This window comes from Barbatula barbatula (genome assembly GCF_947034865.1).
Source record: "Barbatula barbatula genome assembly, chromosome: 8".
NCBI lineage: Eukaryota > Metazoa > Chordata > Actinopteri > Cypriniformes > Nemacheilidae > Barbatula > Barbatula barbatula.
Genome location: NC_136771.1, coordinates 20,618,910 through 20,643,490, shown reverse-complemented (window position 1 = coordinate 20,643,490; position 24,581 = coordinate 20,618,910). Strand labels below are relative to the sequence as shown.

Below are 24,581 nucleotides of genomic sequence, written 5' to 3'. Positions count from 1 at the left end.
TACTTCAGACTATTTTTCACTTTAGTACAGTTTAATATTCATGGGGTAAATTTGTTTAAATCAGTGATGCACGTTTTTGTAATGTGTCTCAATAGACATTTTGTACAATTGATTTAAATTGATTATGGACTTACTGTTTTTCCAATTTTCTGGTTCAGTAATTGATTCACCTTAAGAAAATGACTCCATAACAAATCTTAAGATAAATGAGGTGTCGGCAGTTTCAGGTCATCTATATTGCGTTTGCCCCCCGAAAGTCATGGAATGAGTTTAGAACTGGCAAATTATTACCGTCTATAAAACTGATTTAATAGACATTGTTAAGACCGAGGTCGTCATCACGGACTACATGTACGTACGTATCCTTTCGGTCTGTTATTATGCTGCCACCGCGTGGACACTTGAAGTAATTTACGCCACAGCGCTTTCTTAAGCACGGCCTGTGGTCAGATCTTTACTTCGATTTATTTGACCCAGGATGAATTTTAGCTTCGTATTCTCATTTGCTGTTTATTCAATGCAAGCAATGCCTGGTTTATAACCAAAGTGCTTCATGCAGATAAACTAAAGCCACCCTAAGCTAGGGTAGTTTTAACGTTTCTTTTTGTTTGTTGCCGGTTCGTTTTTGTTCAGCTTGTTATGTATATACAGCAAAGTAATACAAAGAAGGAAATAAGCAGACACTACGTAGGCGTTTTGTTTATATATAAACTTGACACTGTTACGTCCATCGATTCGGGATTTATATATAAATATATTATATAAAAAAGTGTGAAGGTGTTTAAAACGGTTTTCTTTAATGATGCATGTGGGCAAAGTGTTTTGTTTCCCAGTTGTGCTGTGTTACTTCTCGCACAGTCTGAGCAACAGGTTCAGCAGTGGCACCTGACATCTATTGCAGCAACGAGGAGGTTGCTTAACCTGTGATTACCAGCGGAGAGAGAGAGAGAGAGAGAGAGAGAGAGAGAAGGAGAGGGAGAGAGAGAGAGAGAGAGAGAGAGAGAGAGAGAGAGAGAGAGAGAGAGAGAGAGAGAAGGAGAGAGAGAGAGAGAGAGAGAGAGAGAGAGAGAGAGAGAGAGAAGGAGAGAGAAGGAGAGAGAAGGATAGAGAAAGAAGGAGAGAGAGAGAGAGAGAAGGAGAGAGAGAGAGAGAGAGAGAAGAAGAGAGAAGGAGAGAGAGAGAGAGAGATAAGGAGAGAGAGAGAGAGAGAGAGATTTTTTTTAATCTTGAATCTTGAGAGAGAGAGTTGTGTGATGCCTTGGAACCTGGAGACCTCAGCCAGCCATTCTCTCCATCCACACGCCTTTCTTACCTTTCTTAACCCCTAGACTAAGTAAGGACGTAACAAGGACGTTGAACCTACCCGATTACGATCTTTCCAGAGGAAGTTGTCACATTGGCCGCGAGGTGGCAGTGCTCAGCTACAAAAGAGCTCACAGTCAGAGGGAGAAACGAAATGAGCACATCCTTCGTTTGTTTGTCCACTGCGTCTTGTCCATGTCATAGCAAGTCTGAAAAGTTAAGAACTCGTTGCCTCTAGGTAAAAAAAAGACATCAAGTTCTGTGACAAAATCCATTTCCAGAGTAGGACATTTTTTTTCCATATATACTGTATATATATATATATTTGTTAAACACAAAATTTGACATTTTGAAGAGTTCTGGGGCACCTTTGACAATCATTACATTTTTTCCTACTATGGTAGTCAATGATGTCCCGGAACTGAAAATCAATAACATTCTTCCATCAGAACAAAGCCATTTATACAAGGATGAAACTATGAAATAACAGTCTTTTTGGGTGAACTATGCCTTTAAGACTATCTATTTCTTTAGAAATAGATTTCTATTAACTAAAATCTATTTCAATTTCCCACATTTACTTCATAGTAATATTTTTGTTTGTTTTCAGAAACTGTGCAACAGTGCCATGTTGACCACAAACCACGCATATAAAACGCTCTGTTGTCTTTTTGCCCCTCTTACACATAAAGGCACATCAGTTATCAATGTGGGAACTCTTCTCCTGTTCATTCTCAGAAGTGAGAGGGAAAACTCTGGAATGTTCTCCTCAGTTCTCTCTCATACTAGTCATGTTTCTTAATTGCTCACACACGTATCTTATCTTTTTTGGCTTGTTATTCAGTTCCCAGAGAAGCTTTCTAACCGTATGTGTACGTGTGCGAGTGAGTGTGTACGTGTTTAGCTATACTAGTGTTTCTTTTTCTTTTTAAATGAACAATGCATACATTAGCATTTGTCATGGGTTCGAATCCCAAGAGAGACACAGAGATGAAATCTAAAAAGTAAAATACATTTTACTTAAAAAATAAGTACATTTGAATTACAAGAAGGTGAAAAAATTAAGGTAAGATTTACAAAAAAGTATACCATATTGTTTTACAGTGTAATGTATCCACTGTATTGGATAATAGCACCTGCAATGATCACACGAGTAAATGTAAACATTTCAACTAATTCTTTCTAAAATGCCCAAAAATATACATAATATGTTATTCATAAACGGGCACAAATTGATTGATTGATCATGATTCGATAATCGAATAATGGCGGATAATAGTCAATAAAATACAGAACAGAGATTCATGTTGTTTTAATACATTTAATAGTGCATTTCGACCAACGATTAATCTGTACAGAAATAATATTAATAAAAAAGATAAACAATTTTCTCATTTCTGTAACTTAGAGTGTAACATTTACAATAAAATAAGATACATACAAAACACGATATGAGTGATATAAATACAGAGAGGTTTAAATTAAACTCATTGTCATGCGTTATTCTTGGTTTGGCAGCATACACAATTTACACATTTATATTACACCGCCGTGTACAGGCACATAAGCAGTAGTAGTAAATCTAGCATGGACGTTGAACTCAGGACCGACGTCACGGAGCACGTCGGCCATAATAGGAGTGCTGCGTTCTTCTGAACCATCGTGTCAGAATAAAACACCGGTCAGAAAAATGATTCCAGGTCAGACGGTTGTGAGTCTCATTACGATATGTTCAGTCTAAACCGAAGCACTCCTTTTGTGAACCTGTTTAGAGTTATGAGTGTGAAAGCAAGCGGTATTATTCTGTTTTAGACTTTTACTTCATTTGTGATTAACACTGACAAACAAACAGACATTACATCCTTTCTCATTCACTCTCTACCATCCTCCGATCAGTTTGTTCTAAACTTTTGTCAAACCTTGCTTAACTTTTTTTCTTATAACCTTGTCTTTTCATAGGAAACAGGACGGAAACACGGTTAGGATTTGACCAATTACGGATTCTGAGTTCAGTAGAATTTGACCTATATGGTGTCTTTTGTCTTTACTTTTTGTCACTCATTGCATTAAACAATTGGTCCATTGTTAAATTGGTCTCTGATTTGGGTTTGTAGCAGTCGAAACCCTCAAAACTCTTTAACAGTATCTACGTGCTCAAGTCTTTTCCTCTATCACAGACTTCCTGTTGGTCTTTTCAAAGGTGTTCCAGCCACCACCATCTTAGCTTTCTGTAGACAAACATCTGTTTCTCCACCATCTGTCCATTCGAACGAATACAAACAAAATAAAAGCACCGTACGCAGATTTGCAATCACAAAAACGGCGCAAAATGCACACACACGGAAACAGATAAAACACTATATTGCAGCAGGGTGCCAGTGCATGGAATACGTCTCATTTGTCAATGATCACACATGCATCATAAATCATACACACACACACAATACATCAGATAACATACAACCTCATTCACACTTATACATATAGCTCACGCAGTCATTCGAACACACACACAAATACTTGCTTCTCAGAAGCAATAGCACCTCCCATTTCGTGCAGTCACGCTATGACATCAAACATTGTGACTTCAGTGATGATGATGTCACAGCAGCAGGCATGCCCATTTCCAGCTTTTCAGTCTGAAAGCAAAACCTCTGACTTGTAGCTTGTAGGTTTAGGAACCGTCCCCATCTGCATTTACATGTAAGGGCTCAGACAAAGGGAGTTTAACAAGGGGAATCTTCATGGTCTTTCTCTTTAAATAAGAGTTTCTTGATACGAGAAATGACACGTCAACACTCCGGGTGTGTGTGTTCATTTGTCCAAGCAGATAAAAGAGTCTCGTATCCGCACCACCTCAGCAGCACACAAGTGACCGTACAGCTTATTGTACCATTCAGGGCAGCGACCCCTAAAAAAACAGGAAGAAAATAAAATAGCAGGAATGTTATTTGTATTCAGATGTCATATTTTATTGAATTATTGTATTTAAGGGGGTACGGCATTGACAATAACAGTGATAGAGTTCTGCACTTGAAAATGTATTTACGATATCGTATGTGTAGTTTTAACACTGTGTATTCCTACACTCATATTATGATTCATTGGCAAAAAAGGGAAAACTAAATAAAATGTAATGATTAAATTAATTCGTCTTTTATTATAATTACATTTGACCTATTATCATCAAAAAATATATATTAAGAACAGTTTTAGGCAAACGTATTAGTTAGCTTTTTATTATTTGAAATATTCTTTGAAAACATTAAATTTCACAGTAATAACTGAAGCACATTCGCAAATAAGCCTGCGATTGAAGTGCAAACTCTCACCTGCAGTCTGTTCTGGAAATGTGTGTTATCCGGCTCTTACTGGAACCACAGGGTTCTATGTAATAGCGAGAGGTCATGACGTTTGCGCGAACACCCAACATGGCTGAGCTCTCGTGATCCACCGACGTGCAGACCAGTGCACACACTCCCTTCGGCAGGTCAGTTGCCCACGACCTGAACCGAAACACCCCAAAAAAGACTCTTAGTGTCTAAATCTACTTTAAAACAAACTTGAACTGTTTGTTAGCTCATGTGTTTGTAATCACCTGAGCACCACGTGGTCTCTGGGGGGATGCGGTGCCATGGAGTTCCTGACGTACTGGTAGACCTCCACGTTTTGCTCCAGTGTCTCAATGACTCTGCACTCCAACAGGTCTTCATCCCAGCGTTCCTGCTCCCGCAGGATTCTTTGGAGAACATCTTCAGGCGATGCAGGCACCTCGACGCAGACTTTCCATTGCCGCAGAGAAGAACCGTCTTGGACCTACCACAAAAGAAGATGTTACAGTCACTGCATGTTCCAACACAATAATCTCCAAACTTACAGTATGTACTTGGGAGAGATACTACTGTGATCAAAGACATTATTTTAGCCAACAAGCTTTGCGGTTCCTCGTGTCTATCTAGGTGCAATCTGTTCTAATGCTCTATGGGTACTTGAAGCACTGTCCACATGCAAAGGGAGTGGATCTGAGAGAACACAGAGACGAACACAAGAGTGTTAGCAGGCGAAAGAGCTGAAACAGCTGACAAACTGATGTCATATTGGATCTAGGCCAAAGTAGGGCTGGGAAAGACATGCTTCAGGCCACTTTCACATGATATAGAGGATGTAAAACGCAGGGAAGAGACACAACTTTTCCATAAGACTCACAAGATAAGCAAAAAATGAGAAAAGGAAGTTAGAGAGAAATTGGACAAAATGGCAAATCGTGTCTTAGGGACTCAATTGGTAGATTCTACTCAGCACTCATCTCTCTGAACAAACTTGAAGAAAAAGCTGGAAAAAAATGTTTTCCTTACCTTCTTATATGCAAGTTCAGCATTTTCAGGGGTCGAGCAGGTGTCGTAACCTTTAAACTTGTCCTTGCCTTCTTTCAGCAGGGCGTCCATACCGTCTTTGAGCAGATTTTTGTAGTTACAAACTGCAGAGTTTTCCACGAGTACCTCCATTCGCATGGGACTCAGGCCTTGCTCCATGTAAGAGTTCCGACAGCGTGACATCTCCTCTGGGATCTGAAAGAGAAAATATAATACATTTCAACTAATCCAGCGCAATTTAAACTGGTAAGTCCTGAATTGATGTCTTCAAAACTTAAAGGTGGTCTTTCTGGTTGACCGAGCTGGTCTTGCTGGTCAAGCGAGTCCAGCCCACCACCATTCAGAACACAACAAGCTAGTCTCTTCAGCAATACAAATTCATTCAAAGACAAACTGCTACTAAACTGCCTACTTCATAAAATGTATAGAAGTAAATGAACATGATCAAATTATCATAAATAAGATTAACTTCCCTAAGAACGGAACAACGTGAGCTCAAATTTACATTGGACAAATATGAACACTTATAAAGCTTACTAACTACATACAATGATACAACTGCATCGTGGGGAAAAGGTCTATTAAGTAGGAGAAATGGTTAAACTGCTCTCAGTGTGCATACGAGTTGAATTAATATCAGTGACATGAATGATTCATTCTGAACTGGAAATGCCGCATCCTGTTTGCGTCCATGTGTGTCCAGCTTTTATTCACTGTCAGTGTTTCTGTGTATTTCCTGTCTGGCGATGTTTATCGTGACACGGTGCATGTCTTTTTCCAGCGTCAGTCCAGGTAATTTTGTTATCTATGTTAGGCAAAAAGGATTAGAACGATGGGTACAGTAGGACCAGACCTTCACATCTGTGCCCTCTGCTACAAGATAGTATCTTTCCATTCCACATTCACTCTATAAATAGCCAATTAAGAAGAAAATAATTTGATTGAGAGATACGCTAATGGATTTACATAATAATTTAAATTGAATAAAGGAGTTATTATTATGGTCTGCTCAGGGAAAATGATGGCAGAGGCGTATGATGTAACAATGAGCTTAAGAGCAGAACAATGCTGCTTAGTTCGACCTCCATGTCGGATCAGTTTCACAGGTCTTTAAACTGCTAGTGACTTTCATTATTTTACTTGGAAATGTGTGTGTGCTCTGCAAAAACAGTTTACTTGCTACAAACTTGCAGCTAATGTATCAAAATGTTGAGGCCAATATTTGCTACCAATTTGTTATAAATTTCATTTTGAGGACATGTTTGCACAAAGAGAAGAGTCTGTTTGTGTAAGGTCATGGATTTATATGTGCTAACCAACACAAGGTCTTTACTAAATAGACAAGGTCACCACTGTCTGTAATCAAGGTTAAAGTGTTCCTAGCAAACTCAAACTACTCAATGTCATGCAATACTTTATGCATAACTTCAAGAAAAACTAGAAACAAACAACATTAAACTACAAGATAAAAAATTGTGCTGTCAAATCGATGAATTACAATTAATCGATTCCAAAATAAATATTTGTGTTTATATACGTATGTGGCATGTATATTTACATGTATATTTAAATGCACACACATGTTGTAAAAACATAAAAAAAGTATTGTGCATTCCAAGCAATATCAATATAACTGCAGCAGGGCTGTTTTAATAAACGGAGTTATCTGTTTTTGCAAATTAACTCTTCATATATAACAAATATTGACAAATATATATAAACTTTTATTTAAATTTGCACTATGTATAAATATGTCACTCATATTTTGTAGAAATAAATAATAAATACATATACACAGGCCACACAACATATATTATATAAATACAAACTTTTATTTTGAATCAATTAATCACGATGAATCGATCTGACATCACTAAAAGATATGATGACCTATGTAACCACAGGCCATTTAAATAAAAGGGTTTCAATGATGCTTTGTGAAACTTTGAATTATTTGTTTTTTAAGATTTCGTGATAGTACGTCGTAACCTTTGTCTACATGCTCTATGTGCACGATAAACTTACGTGCATGCGGGCGTTCACCCATCCGTCTACCTGACTGGAGAGCACATGCTCTCCTGAATGACAAAGAGAGACATCTGGTGTGCAGTGATAAGACCACAGTCTTAAACTGTTACTGTCACGCTTTTGATTTGCGTGAGAGATGAACGTTATGTTGCTTTTTTTTAAACAAAAGTTAAATGTTTGTTACGTAATTAAATAAGTTAAGTCAAACGGTAAAATGAAGACCTGCCGCAATCTGCTTACCAGGAAGAGCATTCTGCACTCCTGAATCATGTGGGCTAGACCATGTGTGGCCGCCAGGTTCTCATTCAGGTCCTTTTGGTCAGGTTTCCCCAGGGCATTTTTCCTATTCATGACCCTGCGATAAGGAAAAACACACAAGGGATAAATTAATGCAGAATTGATGTCTAACATGCGAATGCTTATCTTATCGTAATGTGATGGCTATTTTAAAGCTACTTTTTTCGAATTTAGCTGGCATTCAAAGCCTTATGTAAGTCAGTTTTTTATTTTTTCATTCATTACCCGTCCCTTTGGTTTTCCTGTTTTGATAGCGCTGTTTTCAACCAAGTACAAGAGCGAATAATTGCGTGGTATTAGGATTTGAAGTAGCCGCGTTCCAAATGCGATAGCTCCTCATGCAATGTGCAATTAAAAAGATGAGAGGATCCATGTGAAGAGTGTTAACAGACGTGCACACACACCTGGGTGAGGAGCTTTCTCTCCGCAGCGTATTGAGATGGAAAAGAGAGGGGGCCAAACACACAGCCAGGTTGGTGCAGGTCATCTGGTTCTCGTCCACGTTGGCTGTCACATCGCTCAGGAAGCACAGCAAGGTCTGCAGGGCCTCGCGGTTCTCATCTGGTAACAGCAACACTGCGGCCCTCACCGCCTGTAGACGCTGTTCTTTGGGAACATCTGCAAGTGACAAAAGAGCGTTTTATTCGTTTATTCTGAATACTGTGTGTATGAATCCTCATGAAAAACATTGTAACAGTATACAGATGGTGCGATCATATATGGATTTCTATATGATAAACACACCCTCTGTGATTCGCTTTCAATCGTCTAAGCCTGCTGTCAGACGCGAGTGACTGAGAACAGAGACGCCTTTAAACAGCGAAAACACATATGCAGTTTTGTGTGTCAATGCTCAGTGTGTTATCTTCGCCCTTGGGAATGAAAGCCTCTGTCTAAACACAAACACACACAAAACAGACACACACAGACCCTTGCTTGTCCGTGTGGAATGCTAAGACCTCCACTGTGGTTGGGGTCAGCTTCAGTGCTTGGGAGAACATACTTGTTTTCCTCTTATTTCGGTTCATGGTAACAAACTGTTTTACCAGGCAATATGTATCTGAGAGATGGGGGTTGCAAAACTGTTTTCAGAGAGCAGAAGAAAATCCTGTGTTTACTTTAAATCTAATTTGGCCTGTTCAGTTAATAATAACAATATTTTGTAATACTATGACATCATGATTTGTTCATCATGAATAGCTGTGAATAACATTACAAAACACAGATGAATACAATACCAATTTTGTGTGTTCCTCCACCAAAGACAAAATCGCAGTACCTCCAAACCGTAAATGTGTTTATTTAGTAATTAATTTATGAATCGTGTTACAAAGTGTTTGGAGTTGAGATTCAGGTATTTATTGACGTGAGCACACACCCAATAAAATGTGTGTAAATTAAGTAATAGCTGTGGTTATTACACACTTCCTTGTGGTGTTGACTCTGATAGTGATTTATTGGTGCGGATGCATCATTTGACAGCTATTTCCTGAAATAAATTAGTTTAGACTTTTTATCCTTCAGAGTGATTCACTTGTAAGCATCCGTAGCTATTTGTGTCTTGCCCTTCTAGGAAACACTTTGTGCTTTACACGTGAGAGATAAATGCCTAGCACAGAATGTTTTTGTGTACCTTTTGTAAGGCTGTGTGTGGTCTTTTGATCTTCGATGTAGCAAAATACATTGAAGGTTAATTGTGTGCATGATCTTACATTGATATATCTGCAGGAACGTGTCTGACAGTTTGCTTGTAAGCAGGGGCTCCGGAAGGTCTCGGAAGTACTGCTTCAGCATATCCGCCACATTGTAAGCCGACTGGCCCTCGTAGTTGACTCCGCCTCCATTAGTGCCGCATGATTCGTTCATCTGCCGAAGGGCTTGGATGCGTGATTTTACTCCTGACTTTCGGAAAAGCCCCACCTTTAGAGAAACGCGGTCAGACACTTATTTATGAGAAACACAAATTGCGAATTTGTCTTGAAGACAAACGTCAAACAATCCACTTCCATTTTCTAGTTCATTTCATATTTGGTGTTAAGTTAATTATTTCTTGCACTTTCTCTTTTTCAAACGGACTAAATAGATGGATCACTTATTTGGCCATGAGTTTTCCAAACATGCAACAAGAAATCTAAAAGGCACCTCTTCTAGAAAACATCCTATGACTAGTCATTAATTGTAAATATTATGTAATTTTTCAACTAGTTTTTTCCATCTGACACCAGAGAGAGAGAGGGAGAGAGAGAGAGAGAGAGAGAGAGAGAGAGAGAGAGAGAGAGAGAAAGAGAGGTTTGTCTATAGTCCATAGATCACTTGCCCTCTCATAAACACTCTTGGAATGGAATGTCAGCCATGTTGGTAAGTGGTAATGTGTAACTAGTGGATACTTCCAACTGGGAAAGACATGCATGCTTTTTTCAATTTAATTTTGCTGCACATAGACTTGAACGTGCATGCATATCGAGTGTTAGACTCAGGTATGTGTGCAGTGATAAAACAACAGATGTCCCGTGCTTGAATTTGGGTCCTGTTACATATAATGACACTACAGGGAACGTGCAACTAAACAGCTGTTCAAATAGGGATCATTTACTTAGGTTATGACCTTGCAGTTATTTATCTCCCTCGACGGAACAGCTTTTGACTAATAAATAACCAGACCGTTTTTTGTATTTATATAGATTGACTATATCACGAAGCCTGTTTAAAAGTATGGTTAAAAAATGGAATTATATTATTATTTACTCGCCCTTGTGTCATTCTAAGCCTGTATGACTTCCTTTATTTAGCAGAACACAAAATACGATGTTTTGAAGAACGTTTGTCACCAATCAACACTGGCCCCCTCTTGACTTCCATTTTAGAGACACAAACCCCCTGAAACATTCCCCAATATATCTTCTTTTGTGTTCCACAGAAGAAAGAGTCAAATACAGGTTATGACGACATGATGGTGAATAAATAATGACAGAATCCGTATTTTTGAGTGAACTATCCCTTTAAGTTCAGTACGTTACGGCATGTTTCTTTAGGCACTGCTTGGACAAGCATGCACTTGTATGGTTTTAGTGCGTGTCTGTCATCTCTCACCTGGTCGAGGCACTGGCTGCGTAGGTAACGCATGGCTTGCTGGATACTCTGGGGCAGGGGCTGTCCGCTCCTCTGAACTATCACCTGCAGGGGAACTCCAAACACATTTCTGTCCTTGTAGTCTCGAACCTTGATCCGCTTCATGAACTTAGGGACAGCCCTGTCAGGCACACAAGCATGTTTATTTATTATAGGACCAAATGCACTTGGTTCAGTAAAGATTAAGTGGAAATGGAAATTATTTTATTTTAAAGAGGGACAGTGCACAAATAAACATTAAACTTGTTAAAACAAGAGAATATGTCTCGGGCCAGGTTATAGCCACAGTGGCTAATTTCCACCTGTAGTCCCTGGAATACTACTGTCATACAAAAGTCATACAAAGTAACCACTTAATAACACAAATAAATAACAAAGATCGCTATAATTGTTTCCGACATATCTACAGAGTGTGCTGTTCAACATGACATGTTTATAAAGGCACAAATTTGGTACATATGAGCGCCGTGTGTTGACAGGATGCTGGAAGTGTATGAGTGTGCAGGTTATTGTGTAATTAAGGGGAAACCTCTAGAAGCTGAGGGGCCACTTAAAGCTGTTTCCCCCTTTACAGGCTAACGGATAAACACAAAGACAGCAGACAATAGCTCTGAGCAAATGGAGAAAATGGAATGAGGACACATCTGTGCACATCCGCACGGACGGGTGTTTGTCTTTCTGAACGGAAGTGTGTGTGTGTCTCAAGGATGTCAAATAGCAGGCTTGTCAGTAGCATGATTTGAGGTGGTTTCATAATCGCACATAAAAAAATCTCTCGCTGTATGTGGACATGTGCGGATGTGTGTGGGGGGTGTATAACAGGAACAGGTAATTCACAGGACCGCATGCTCTGTGTTGTGGAGGTCTGGACATAACCAGCCCCCAAGAAAGGAAAAGGGTTGAACAAATGTGCCACAGGAAAAGGAGGGAGTTCATAACCCGTGAGGTCTGTATATTTACATTGCATGGACCCTGAATCTTAGGCGAGGAGTAGAGATAAGCTAGAGAGCAAACAGACAGAAAGACAGGCAGAAAGTGTGTTTGTGTGTTCTCACCAGCTAAAGCCGTGTTTGTTGGTGGGTGTGTATCTCTCCAGCATAGCGGTAAGTTTAAGCATGCTGTATTTCTGGAGAAGGTTCATCTGCAGAACTGACTGACATCCAACTTGTAACACCGTTGACGACAGACTTGGCCTGTGGGAGCTCTGGAAACTTGGCCAGCGCAGCTTCTGAGGTCTGTAACATACGCATTCGTAAAAACATAACACTTTTTAGATAAACATACTTATAGCCCAAACTATGATTTAATAAGTGAATCACAAAATGTTCTTGGAAGATTGTAGACTCGAGTGTGCGTATTTTCAAGATGTGAACCCTCCTTGCGCATTAAAACCATGAAAAACAAACATTCACAAGCACAAAGTACACTCAGTAACTTGTAAAAAGCACCTACGCAACATGCATCTGACATGAGCACAAACTACGTGAACAGCTAGAGATAAAAAGCATTAATAATCAAGGTCTCTATCAGCAGGTGGGGACTCTTTGAATTCCTGTGGTAAATTCCAAAAGGATTCCATATCCTACAAGTATCCCTTGTTATATACGGAGAGACGTTCTGACATGCTGTCTTTCTCTCCCTTCCTGCATCCTAATTCATTGTTTCATTGGCATGACTGTTTTCCATAGAGTACTGCCAAGGGTTTAAAATCACTACAGAAGTGTATTAGCAAATCCGCTAATAACAAAGCAAATTTCTGAGAGCTATTCAATGTGTGTGAGTTTTACCTGTTGGTTCGTGTAAGTGATGCTCCCACGCCAGAGTCACATCTCTCTCGCACGCTGAGCGTCTCATCCCTTTCCGTTAGTGGGTTTCCAGTGCTATCTTGATCGCTGCAGTTCTCTGTCTCTTCCAAGCGGTTCTGCAGTGGGGATGATGGACAAGGAGATGCAGAATCGAGGGCAGAATCTGAATCCCCTTCTTCTTCCTCTTCATCTTCCTCCCCTGTTCCTGTTTCTGACCAGGCATTTACCAGCTGCTGGAGACCACTGACCCGTTCCAACACATCCTCCAGTTTTGGTTCTACCTCATCCTCCTCATCTACCGCTTCTGAGAAAGGAACATTGTCATAGATGCTCAATCTACTGTCTAGTGAGGCGGCGGAGCCCCTCTGGGGTGGACGGCGGTTTACATTGTCAGCACTACGATAGCATGCCCCGTCTGCAAGTGCTTTAGGAAAAGTGCCAGGCTTGTGGCCTTCAGGCAAATAGAAAAAGATCACACCTCCTTCCTCTTCTCTACTGTCCTCTTCCTCCATTCGCCTATTATCCAACCTCTGGTGGTTGTGTCTATTATGCTCCGCGGTTGTGCTGGGTTCCATTCTCTTACTCTGGTGGTTCTGTTTCTCTTCCTGGTCTTCCGAAGGTTGCAAGACGACAAAATTTAATGGGTCAAAGCCTTCCAAGTACATTCCGCCTCTCTTTGTAGACCCAGCTGCCGTGCTATGACTACGTGCTCTTGAGACCGGACTGGGTGTACTTACAGCACTCCCACTGCTGGCCTCCGATTGGCTACTCCCTGTGCTCCCGCTACTTGTCTGTGTTGAATAGGAGATGCTTCTGGTGCGGTTCGCATTGCAATCCAGAGTTGCGATGTCTACGCAGTTGAGGTGCCGCAGTTTGTCTTCGTCAAGACCTTCCTTAATCACCGGCCCACTAATCTCTATCTTGCCCTGCCCGGCTGCACCCTTCTTCTTGCGTTTGGATGACGCATTACTGCTGGTCCGTAGCCGCAAGCTTTCCATGCGCTTTATGAAGCTTTTTGCTCTGGAGCGTGTGCTTTTTTCAGCGCCAGTACTTTTTGAGCTGGGTTTTACCTCAAACGCAAAGGTACCACGATCCAGTGGAGATGGGAGCCCATCAGACATAGAGTCCTCATTGGCACCTGACGTTCCAGATGAACATACACTAGCAACTGAGCTTGCCCTTGTTGTGGTGGCTGTGTTAGCATTAGAGATGGTCGTAGCGGGGTTGGACAGTACAGTGGTACTCATGGATCCTCCTCGATCTCCACTACCAGCACTGTGCAGAGAGCCCACCTCTGGTTGTTCGCTAAGATCTGTCAAGACACTCTCAGAGCTGGCATTAACTCCCTCTTTTAAAAGGGGTCCTCTGGCAAAACGTTCATCTTGGGATCCGAAGGGAGCGAAGGAGCCAGTTTCTCCAGCTGGAGGAGAGAACACGTCCAAGTCCAGCTGGTCGAGGCGAGACCAGCGTTTGCTGTCCCGCTGGAAGGTCCAGCGGCCACTTATGGCACATGGCTCATCCTCATCAGAATCCTCACTCTGGAATAAAAGGGAGAGCAGTACCTTTAAGATCGAAACTTTAAGAGCCATATAGCATACTAAAGACTCATTAGTTACAAATCTTTTCAAGTTTTTCTATTATCTATCATTAAAGTAGCACTGCAAGGAATCATTTCACCCACTTTGTTCACCCTTGGCCCGCTTGGGCTCGATAAGGTCATATGTAAGAGACCGGAGTCCATTCAAAGAAAAACTTGTTATTGTGGTTGGCTTATCCATGTCACAACATAGTCACATGTCCACCATTCCCCCCCCCCCCTCCCCTTTACTCAGGTTAATCTATCTCCTCCTTCAGGGTGGTAGGGATGGAAAGTAGGGGGTGGTGGACAAAATTCCAGGCCAGCTCTCAGGGTTCACACCCCAGCCTGAAAGGGCAGGTCTGGTCCCATCCCCCATCAATGCAATCATCTTAAGGAAACCTGAAGAACTACGTGAGGGGACTGCTGGACAAAGTGCTTGCAAAGAAGGAAAACATATATAATGTCTGTGCTGCAATGGGAGATCTTTATCGTCAAATGCAGCTTTAGATTTTTCAGCCACTTTTCATTGGTCTTAAAACCAATGTAATGTTTCTAGAGAGACAATGGAGTCGTTTAAACATTCTGAGAAATGTTTGACAATTTTACACCCCTAATTAAATTGTGTGGTGATTTTAGTACAACAGACTTGAGTCCCAAAGCCCTGACTAATCGGCAAAAGCAAAGCTAGTTGGCCGGTTAACAGGGGGTCGCGGGATCCAGAGGTGTTTCTTTAACAGTTCATAATAACGGAGGCGACGAAAGTCCATAAAAGTGGGCTTGTCATTTTATAGCCCCTTAGGGCAAGCCTTTGATCATAAAGAACGCAGACCTTGGGCTTGACGTTTCATCACTACCACCCCATTACGCTTTCCTTATTTAAGAACACTAATGTGGGTGCAAATATGAATTCATTTATTTGTAACTATTTTTACTTCTTTTTTTTTAAAATACAGGAAGAACCCTACAGAGGCCACCTGAACAGTTCAATGCATTCCAGGCATGGTAAGTGCTTGTACGTCTCAAAAGGGCAGCTCACTTCCTCAAGTCATCTCGTGACCTCTACCTTTGACTCCGTCAACATAAGATGACAGCGAAGGGTCATCTGCCTTAGAAGGATGCACACTTGACAAGGCTGCCATTGTTCAGACTTTTAAGTTTTGAGGGCAGAAAAAGCCAAAGTAAGACATGACGGTTACCTTCTCAAGCTCTCTGTATTGATTAAATAGTTGGGTTGTTTGTTGTTGCATTCTCGACCCACATGTACTTTCCAGTCATTGCTTAAGGGGAGTCTTAGACCATACAAACTCATTCTGAAACCACACTGACAAAGTGACCAATAACGAGAGTTGCGTAGTGTGCATTCTCTTCCTTTTATGGTATGAGGGGGGGTTTAGGATGTGCATGGTGAGAAAAAGATGACAAACAGGAGGGAAAGATAGCAGGTGGAGGACAGAAGTTACCGAAAGCCCATCATTTGGAGCTAATCTGCTCTGCCCTCAGGCCCTTGAAAATGATAAAAAAATAGACCTTCCTTCTAATTATCCTACACGGAAGGCAAACGCGTGAGGAGAGAGTTAGGAGAATACCGTCAATGCTGAAGAAGGATACAATGAAATGATTTGGCAAAATAAAGAGAAAGGGATTTTTGACAAGACACTTACCCTCTTTCTTTGTGGAGTGATCTCTAATCTCATAAGAGCGCACTTGTTGAGGGTGTTAAGTCTTCTGCAATACACACAAACAAATGAGTAAGCGAAACAGTGACAATCATTTTTAAGCAGACACCTTGAAAAGAACCATGGGGCCGCAAACAAAGGCTAAATTCAGTCATTAGCCTACAACAGAGTCAAAACACTGGACAGAGACAATGAGAAGAGGGGGGCATAGATGGGCTAAGCAAAGAGATAGAGGTTAAGATAGATGGTGAGAGACAGAGATGGAAAAAATGAAAGGAGGATGAGAAGTGGGAGCCGAGCCCGATAATGAGCTGCTGAGGGATAAACTTCAGATTAAAGAGGAGGACAGACAGACAGAGAATTAAAAAAGGAAGAAAGGAAAAGGGAGGTAGAAATTTGAAGTGGCGACTACAATGCAACAAAAGAGACGGAAAGCTTATCCCAGAAGCCACCTGGTCGGTGTCATGTGACCCAGAGTTGAGGGGGAATGTGTGTTTGTATGCATCAGGGGGGCTGGCACCAGAAAATGGCCTCCAGATGTCTGTGAGCTCCAGCTGAGATCTGGTGGATCTGTCTCAATGTAAATATTCTGAATCTTTTTTTATAATTTCTTTATGCAGTTTGTTTTCTTATTGTTTTGACGTTTCATTTAGCTCCTTCAGAGCCGTAACCTCACTATTACATGTAGTGTAAGAGTCTGGGATGCGGAAGACAATGAGAAGGATGCTGAAAGGACATGTACTGACAGGCACCCAATCAAAATCATGCAAATGATGTGAGAAAGTGAGGGGAAACAGCACAAGGAGATTAGAATTTATATTAGCAAATTATTGAGAAAAAAATGGATTACAGAGAAGATCTGCATTCAAGATTGGTTTTATTAGCTAGATTTTTAGATGATGAAGATAAATTTGACCAACGCTCATTATGGTGATCAAAGTCCTCAAAAGAGTCTCAAAGATAAATTATTCATAATAATTTTAATTTAATTGTATGTCCTCATTTAAATAGATAACTGTGTGTGTCTCACCTGCACAAAGCTTCTATGGCATCCTGATCCAGAAAGTCATGATCTCTAGTCACAGAAGAAATCTCAATAGGGAACTGAGCATCTAAGAACGAGTAACATGGACAGAAAAGAACAGAATACATTTTTTGTTAAAAATGAATTACATATACAAATAATGGAGACCCAATCAACATGTTGGAGTAACGTTTGTGTATGTAAGGGAGGCAGATGAAATGCATGTCTGTCCAATGACACACACAACCCTCCTCCAGTGTTGAAAAGCTAGAGGAAGTACATCTTAGCCGGCCAAACAAACACAGCTGCAATACTGCAAAGCTCACCAGTGGGAGGTGCGTATGTGTGGGAAGGGGGTGCTGGAATCACAATAGGCACTTGGCAACCCTCAGAGAGCACAGACTGCCTTTATTAACCCAGTCTTTAATAACTCACAAATGTGTTCATTTTTTGTGGGAAACACGTGTTTCTACAACTTTTCATGGCCAGTTGACTAAGTTGTTGATTGTGTGTGTCTGTGAGTCGGTGGGAGTGAGAAAGCGATAACAGAAGAGTATTTTATTGGTTTTGTCGAACTGTACTCACTGTCTCTTATCTAGTGGGGCAGTCATGACAGCTGGATAACACAATACTGATTCCTGCACAACACACCTCAAACGGGCAGGTGATGTGACAATGGCAGTTTAAGTCGGTTAAAGATGTTTGGTGCTGGAGGATTGACAGAATCTTAAAATGACCTCCTGTAATCTGTGTATGAGCTATACGTGATACAAGGGCAAGTGTTTTTAATGATATAAACTGATGAGTTCCCCCACTAAGACACTCAACACATTCATTTGTGTTCAAGCAGTTCATTTTACTTCACAATTAAATTATAATCTAATCATTGCAAACTATATATCACTATAAAGGTTCATAAATATAGGTAAATATATCACTAAAATACCTGTCCAGTTCATAAAAAATCTGTCCAGTTTATCACAATATACTGTAAGTTATGTAGAAATTTTCTACATAAGAAACAGAAGCAAGGACTGGATCCCAAAGCATGCACGAATTACAACCATTAAAATTTGCAATGCAATTGTTTTATGTATATTCTGCATACATTTCGTTGCAGTTAACAGGGGTTAAAATTAAGAGTTTGTATGCTGGTTAATAGAAGGACTTGAGTACATTCCAGAGTTCATTAAAGAGAGAAAGGTCTCTTATTAATACAACCTGGCGAAATGTAATGTTGGCTTTCGTGGTTAAGAGCAAAAACATGAGGTCCTACCTTCATAAAGCTGAGCATATTGTGGAAAACCTGCAGCCCTCAGCCACGTGCACGCCTCCTTCGCTTCAATTTCTGCAAGACACAGAAAGACACAGATTTACATTTAAAACAGCATTTTATGCAGTGGTATTTGTCAACATAGTGAGTGAGGCGTAATAAACATGTATGGATTAACAATTTTCTTAATGATAGCCTACTCTTTCAAAAGAAACACTTTTCTAAAAAAACAAAACTGTACAGTGGAGTGACGTTCTTTTTCCTTCTAAAAGTTTGTCAGCTTGTCTTTTTTATCTGCCACTATGGTGTAATGTTTGAGGCAGCAGTGCTAAGTGGCCATCCAAAGTGTCCCGAGCTGTCGTTGGACTTGTGAAGAGCCACCACATCCCTCTCCATTAGCTGTGAACGACCATTTAGACGCCACATGCCAAATGGCAAACACCAATCGAGGGATCTTGGCTCTTCCTGGAGACCACATTCACACAGTGAGGTGTCAGAATTGGAAGTTTAACTGTGATTTTGTCACCAAAGACCACTAGCCTAGTAACACTGGATCTGTTTGAGTACCTGCTAAACATAGTCATACAAAATTTGAGGTATGAAGTCTTGTGTTTTCGACCGACATCCAAGTTAATGTACCAATCAAGGGGTTTTGGTGTTTATTGGACTGATGAATGGCAAGATAAGGATCTTCCGGCAAATGTAAAGATTGTTGTGCCGAACTCAAGCAGGCATGACGCAGGAACTAGCGAGTTACTGTGATTGCAATCTCTCCTGATAGCCACTGTGCCTTGAGCAAGGCACTTAATCTCAGGTTGCTCCAGGGGGAATAAAGCTTATTTGCCTTGGTCTAAATATCAAATCCCTTGGCTCGGAGCTTCAAGGCCCCTACTAGCGTCCCCCATAGGCCAGACACAGCTGATGCTGTTGCTCCACTGGTACCACTGTAGTCTATCACAACAACAATCTAGGTCGCAATTACATCTAACAATATTAGGGACCTCTCTTCGTTTCTCTGCAGCTAAATGTCCCGAACTCCTAAAATCCCAATTATCCTAATTGCAAGACAGCAGTGATGTTGTGAAAGACCACCTCAGATAAGTTCATTGTCAACTCAACAGAATGAAAGAGAAATAGCCGTCTCGAACATTAGGAAGGGGATTAGGAGGTGCCGAGGAAAGTAGAGGCGAGAAAGACGTGCGTTATGAGATTTTGCCCAGAGGAAGGACGCGGATTCCGTCTCAACTGGCGGGGATACGTGACTCCCCACTCGAATGAGCGTGAGAGTGACGGCACACTTGGCAACAACAAAGGCACGCGATAAGGGAGGTCCTCTGTTGGTGGAGAGAGAAAAAAGCAGGAGATGGAAGAGTAATTGCGGGAGAGGGAGGATTTCAAAACATGCTTTGACAGCAAGAGCGGGAATGCGAAAATATGCAAAAACAATTGCGTATGCATGTCAAACCCATCGAGCATTGTGTTAGGCTCAATGCAAAGGTCATGGGTTCGAACCCACGGAATACACATAATGATAAAAATGCATGAAAAGTCACTTTGGATAAAAGCATCTGTGTAAATGTAAAAATCCATCCGACTGGATCCCTTTGACGGACAGAACTTAGCATGAAAGCGCTTTCCTAGAGTTCGTGAACTTTGAAGAATGCGCTACACTTAAAATAATGACACACATTTTTTGGAATGGTCTGTAATGAGCGCTGTGGCTTCCTGTGTGTGTGTCTCTGTGTTTGCAGTGGCTTGGCACCACTGAGGACCATGCAGCTAGACGACAGACCGCATTTAAATGTAAATGATAAACACACACATAAACACACACAGGCTCCATGGCTGTGTCTAACAGACTGGCCTTTCATTCAACGGCAAGGTGTCCCCCCACCTGGTAACAATAGCTGCTATCACACAGGTGCCCACCAACAGTAAATACGCTCAAGGCTGTCTGAGTAGAAAATTCAAATCACTCCATCATTCGGTGGGAGAAAAAACTCAAATATGTAGGCACAAAGACAACATGTGGATACGCAGACGGAAACTCTGTCATGTCTCAGGAGACCTCAAGGAATCTCAGTTAAGTATCAGAGGTTACCATGGTTAGTGCCGGTCTAGCTGATGGACCACCATGGGTTTATTGTTCACCAGCAAAATGATGTATGTTTGGTGAATCAGGCTGACCAAATAAGCCCTAATATATATTTGTATTAATTTAATATATTTTATTATTTGGCGAGTTCTTACACAATGTTTGGTGGCACATCTGAGAACATTTGGTCACATCATTCATAATATCCTTGAAAACTAAAATCGCAGACTTCATCTGATCTCCATTAAATCTCATTTCTTGAGATTTTCTTGACACTTGTCAAGAGCAAGCCATCCCATCTCCTACTGAAGCACACACCTCCGTGCTAAATGTTCGATTTTGACTCATTAGGCTAGAGTTTGTGTTTGTGTTTGCACGTTGCATCCTGTGATCTTCCCACAAGTCTGTGCGGATCGCCGCGCCAGGTGGTGACCTCACTTCCACTGCCTTCCCGAGGCCGACAGGAAGCCAACAAGAGCGGCTCATTCCACAGTTACCATGGTCATTTTGGAGGACACACCTCCTTTTGTTCAAGCCCGTGATAGTGGAGGCCTTCAGTGCCAACACAAACACAGAGAACGCCTTACATCCTGTAACACACACATGGAATGTCGAACGTTCTACCTCACAGAAAATGAGAGATAGGTTAAACTGCCCCTGTAATGTAAACAGTTGATCCTTTGTGATTGTACAGTACATGCGTTTACGTTTGAAGGAAGCTATAAATTTAAGTTACGGACACATCTTGGGTGAGCGTCTGGACTAACATTGTGTTACAAGCCAGACTGAAGCCAGTATTACTTCATGGAGTTGGACACATTCAAACTTTTCCTTTGACGTTGAGTATATTATCCAGATTCAAAAATATCGCAGAAGGCCTGCATATGCCATCATGTCATAGACGCAAATGTTTCCAACATGTGACTTTTTATGTAAGGCCGGGGTCAATGAAATAACATTTGACAGCACTTATTTTAGAAAATAATAATGGAAAAACTGATCAAATTACTTAAAAGTTGTGGTTGAACATTATGGGGTTTTAATGGCATATGCTGATGCTAAAATCTAGAAAGCAGGCCTGGAGTATTAGGGCAATATGTATGTAACACAGTTGAGGATGTACTTAAAATAGCTCATATTCCATAAAATATGGTAAAAGCATATCAATAAAAAGGTTTATATTTATTAACAAGATAATTCCTATATTTTGGACCAATTGGACATCACATAATATACAAATGCCATCATATTAATTGAAAGCTTTTTAACAAATTTAAAGTATTTTTTACACAAATTATATTTTGCAACAATACATTATAAAAATGAGAAATCCACTATATTGCAGATTTCAGCATGTTCCCATTTTTCTTTCATTTTTAGCAAAACCTAAAGATTTAATTTTTTGAAACCCTAACATCCATCACCGTCCCACTTCCTCCCCGTCTCCATCAGCCTTAATCTACAATCCATCTGCTTCATATCTTGGTGCCAGTCACCCAGTGGATGCCTGACCTGTGACCCTGCCACAGTGACCTGAGCCAAGCACACAGGATGTCTGGTCGGCATCCGTCACAATGAAACGCATGAGCCTTTGTCTATTCTCCTTTCATAAAAGTATACAGTATGCATCTGTCTGTATCGAATCTATGATACGTCCTCTTTGATATAAATTCACAGGAAATCCAAAAAACTGAGGCTGACAAGACAAAGGTGCAGACAACAGCCTCCAGACGGGGAGAACGACAGACAATCGTAATCTCTAGAGAGAGACCTTCCTATAAACTCAGCCAAAGTTGAATTCCTGCAAGCTGGATCTTTTTTCGCCACTTCTAAAATTACCCTTGCTCCTCCCTTTCTTCTTCCTCTTCTTCTCTCTCCCCTCCTCTTCCTCTTCTTCCTGTCACAGGAAATTCTCACAATCACTGGCTGACGACTCCTCAGCATGAGGGAGGAGGTGGAACCCGTGTGTATGAAAGCTGGGTTGTGTAAATATGATAAATGTAGTAAATGTAGATGTTTTAGAAACAGAGAACTTCGGCAGTCTTGCAAACACAAGACACAATCTTGATATGACTATCTACAGATGGAGGTAGAGTTTGACCACGATCTGGCCACACGCACAAAACAGAAGGATGATGGGGTTACCCCGTGGCTCAGTACAGTCACCCAACACCGCAATGCCAGTGACACACACACACACACACATACACATTGGCCAGATGGGCCCATTAATGTGTGTTTCAGGCTTTCTGAAAGATTTAAACATTGGCTATCACTGCCCAGGAGCCAGCTTGGTGAGCTCTGATGACTGGTCACCTTGTGGAACGCAAGACTGACCTCAGGCCCCCTTTTTAACCCCTTAATAAGAAAATTTTGAGGTAAAAGAAAAAGAAGAGTCGTCTTTTATCCAAGATTAATATGCATCAAATAACCCTGAAACCCACCATAAAACCTTTCAGACTGACATATTAAAGTTTCCGAATAACAATGGTGAAGATTCATTAATAAAAACAGATTAGACAGATATGCCCCCCAAAATTACCATATGGTGCCGCGTGGGGGGGTTTGAGTATGTCAATGTCAGAGTCCATCACTCTCACTGAAAACCGTGACCTTAGACTATCAGGTGATTCATATATCAACTTCAAAAGGATGTTTTCTAAGCATTGGAATTCTTTCCTTGACTCCAGACTGACCTGCTTCTACCTTATCACCTGGAGCTAACACGGCCTTACGTTTATTGACCTCTACTTATAGAAAGAAAAAGTGAAATTCTTTATTAGAATTATTCTTTAAATAACATTGTTTTAGGGATGCAAGACAATAAGATCTCCGAGCACGGCAAAAGGGCTGTGTTTGGAGCAAAAGATTGAAAGACTTCACTTTACGACCAATTTAGGGCAACCGAAAAGAAACGACTGTCAGAATCATTTCATCAACTTACTTAACTTGTTTTATACTGTTATAGGGTAAGACGTGTAGAGATGCACGAATGCGCCCTCGGTCTGAAAACGAGACGCTCATCGGACCCTCGGCGCTTTGCCGGGCAATGCCAGCAAGACCTCCCCCAACTATCAGAATTTGGGCTCAATAGTGAGAGAACACAGACCTTGACTTACGAAACACACAACTCTTATCGCGGAAATATGTGAAATCCACGTAAAGCCGACGGGTAAGCGCTGCGTTCGCGGAGCGAGAGATTAGTTATCTGACAGCCCGAAGCGCCAGCAGCGCGTGAACACCCGTATCTCACGCGCCACCCAAATAACTGCATCAAAACTTTAAGAGATGAACGTAAAACTAAAAAGAACAAGAAAATGGCAAAGCTTTATAAATACCTCACATCCACTTTACAACTCCAAAGTAACAGGTTTCAAAGCAAGACAAAGTTATTTATCGAAAAATAATTAATAAACAATCAAATAAAAATAAACGGAAACAACTGAACTTACGAGTAAGGATCATGGTTAGTATTTGCGGTAACGCAGAGGTGCGCTATGGTTCAAGAGCCGTCTTCGTTTTATTCCAACATTACAGCGAAGCTCGCATAGGATCCGAATAAGAATAACATTTGCGAAATATATTTTTATAATATCACGTTCCGCCAAAATGAAGTTTATGGAAGGTCCCAAGACCAAAGCGCAAAACGTAAATCCATGACCGATTTCTTATCCTGTCTGCTCAGAGCAAAACTCCTCCGGAGAGCTGCGTTTGAAACTCCCGTAAACCGTCTGGCCCTTGTGTGAATGTGAATGAACACTCTGACTCGCTATTCGGGATTGGGAGGCTGAAGGAAGGCTCCACCTCCTCCCGCCCGCGGCAGCCTCAGGTGGGCTTTCGCTGATCTAGACGTGGAGGTGGAGCTCCTCCAATACACACTACCTGGAGCAACAGAATGTTGAATTCATTCACAATTCACTCGCAAGAGGCTTTCAAACGCTCTTGAATGAATGTCCCCGACCTTTTAAAATGTTTATGCCGATTTCTTTCTTCCTTATGT

The 24,581-nt window shown here is 41.1% G+C and overlaps 1 protein-coding gene across 1 annotated transcript; it reads right to left on the bottom strand.

Annotated features, from left to right (window-relative positions):
• Positions 1-2,599: 2,599 nt before the first annotated feature.
• On the bottom strand, positions 2,600-24,335 carry dlc1 (DLC1 Rho GTPase activating protein). Its single transcript, XM_079462456.1, has 14 exons — positions 24,034-24,335; positions 18,490-18,561; positions 17,220-17,301; positions 16,175-16,238; positions 12,917-14,472; positions 12,185-12,364; positions 11,091-11,250; positions 9,713-9,920; positions 8,405-8,618; positions 7,944-8,058; positions 5,658-5,870; positions 4,901-5,118; positions 4,635-4,808; positions 2,600-4,213 (listed from the first exon to the last, which is right to left on the bottom strand). The coding sequence occupies exons 1-14, from the start codon at positions 24,044-24,046 to the stop codon at positions 4,117-4,119; spliced, it is 3,366 nt and encodes a 1,121-aa protein (XP_079318582.1). The 5' UTR covers positions 24,047-24,335; the 3' UTR covers positions 2,600-4,116.
• Positions 24,336-24,581: the final 246 nt, after the last annotated feature.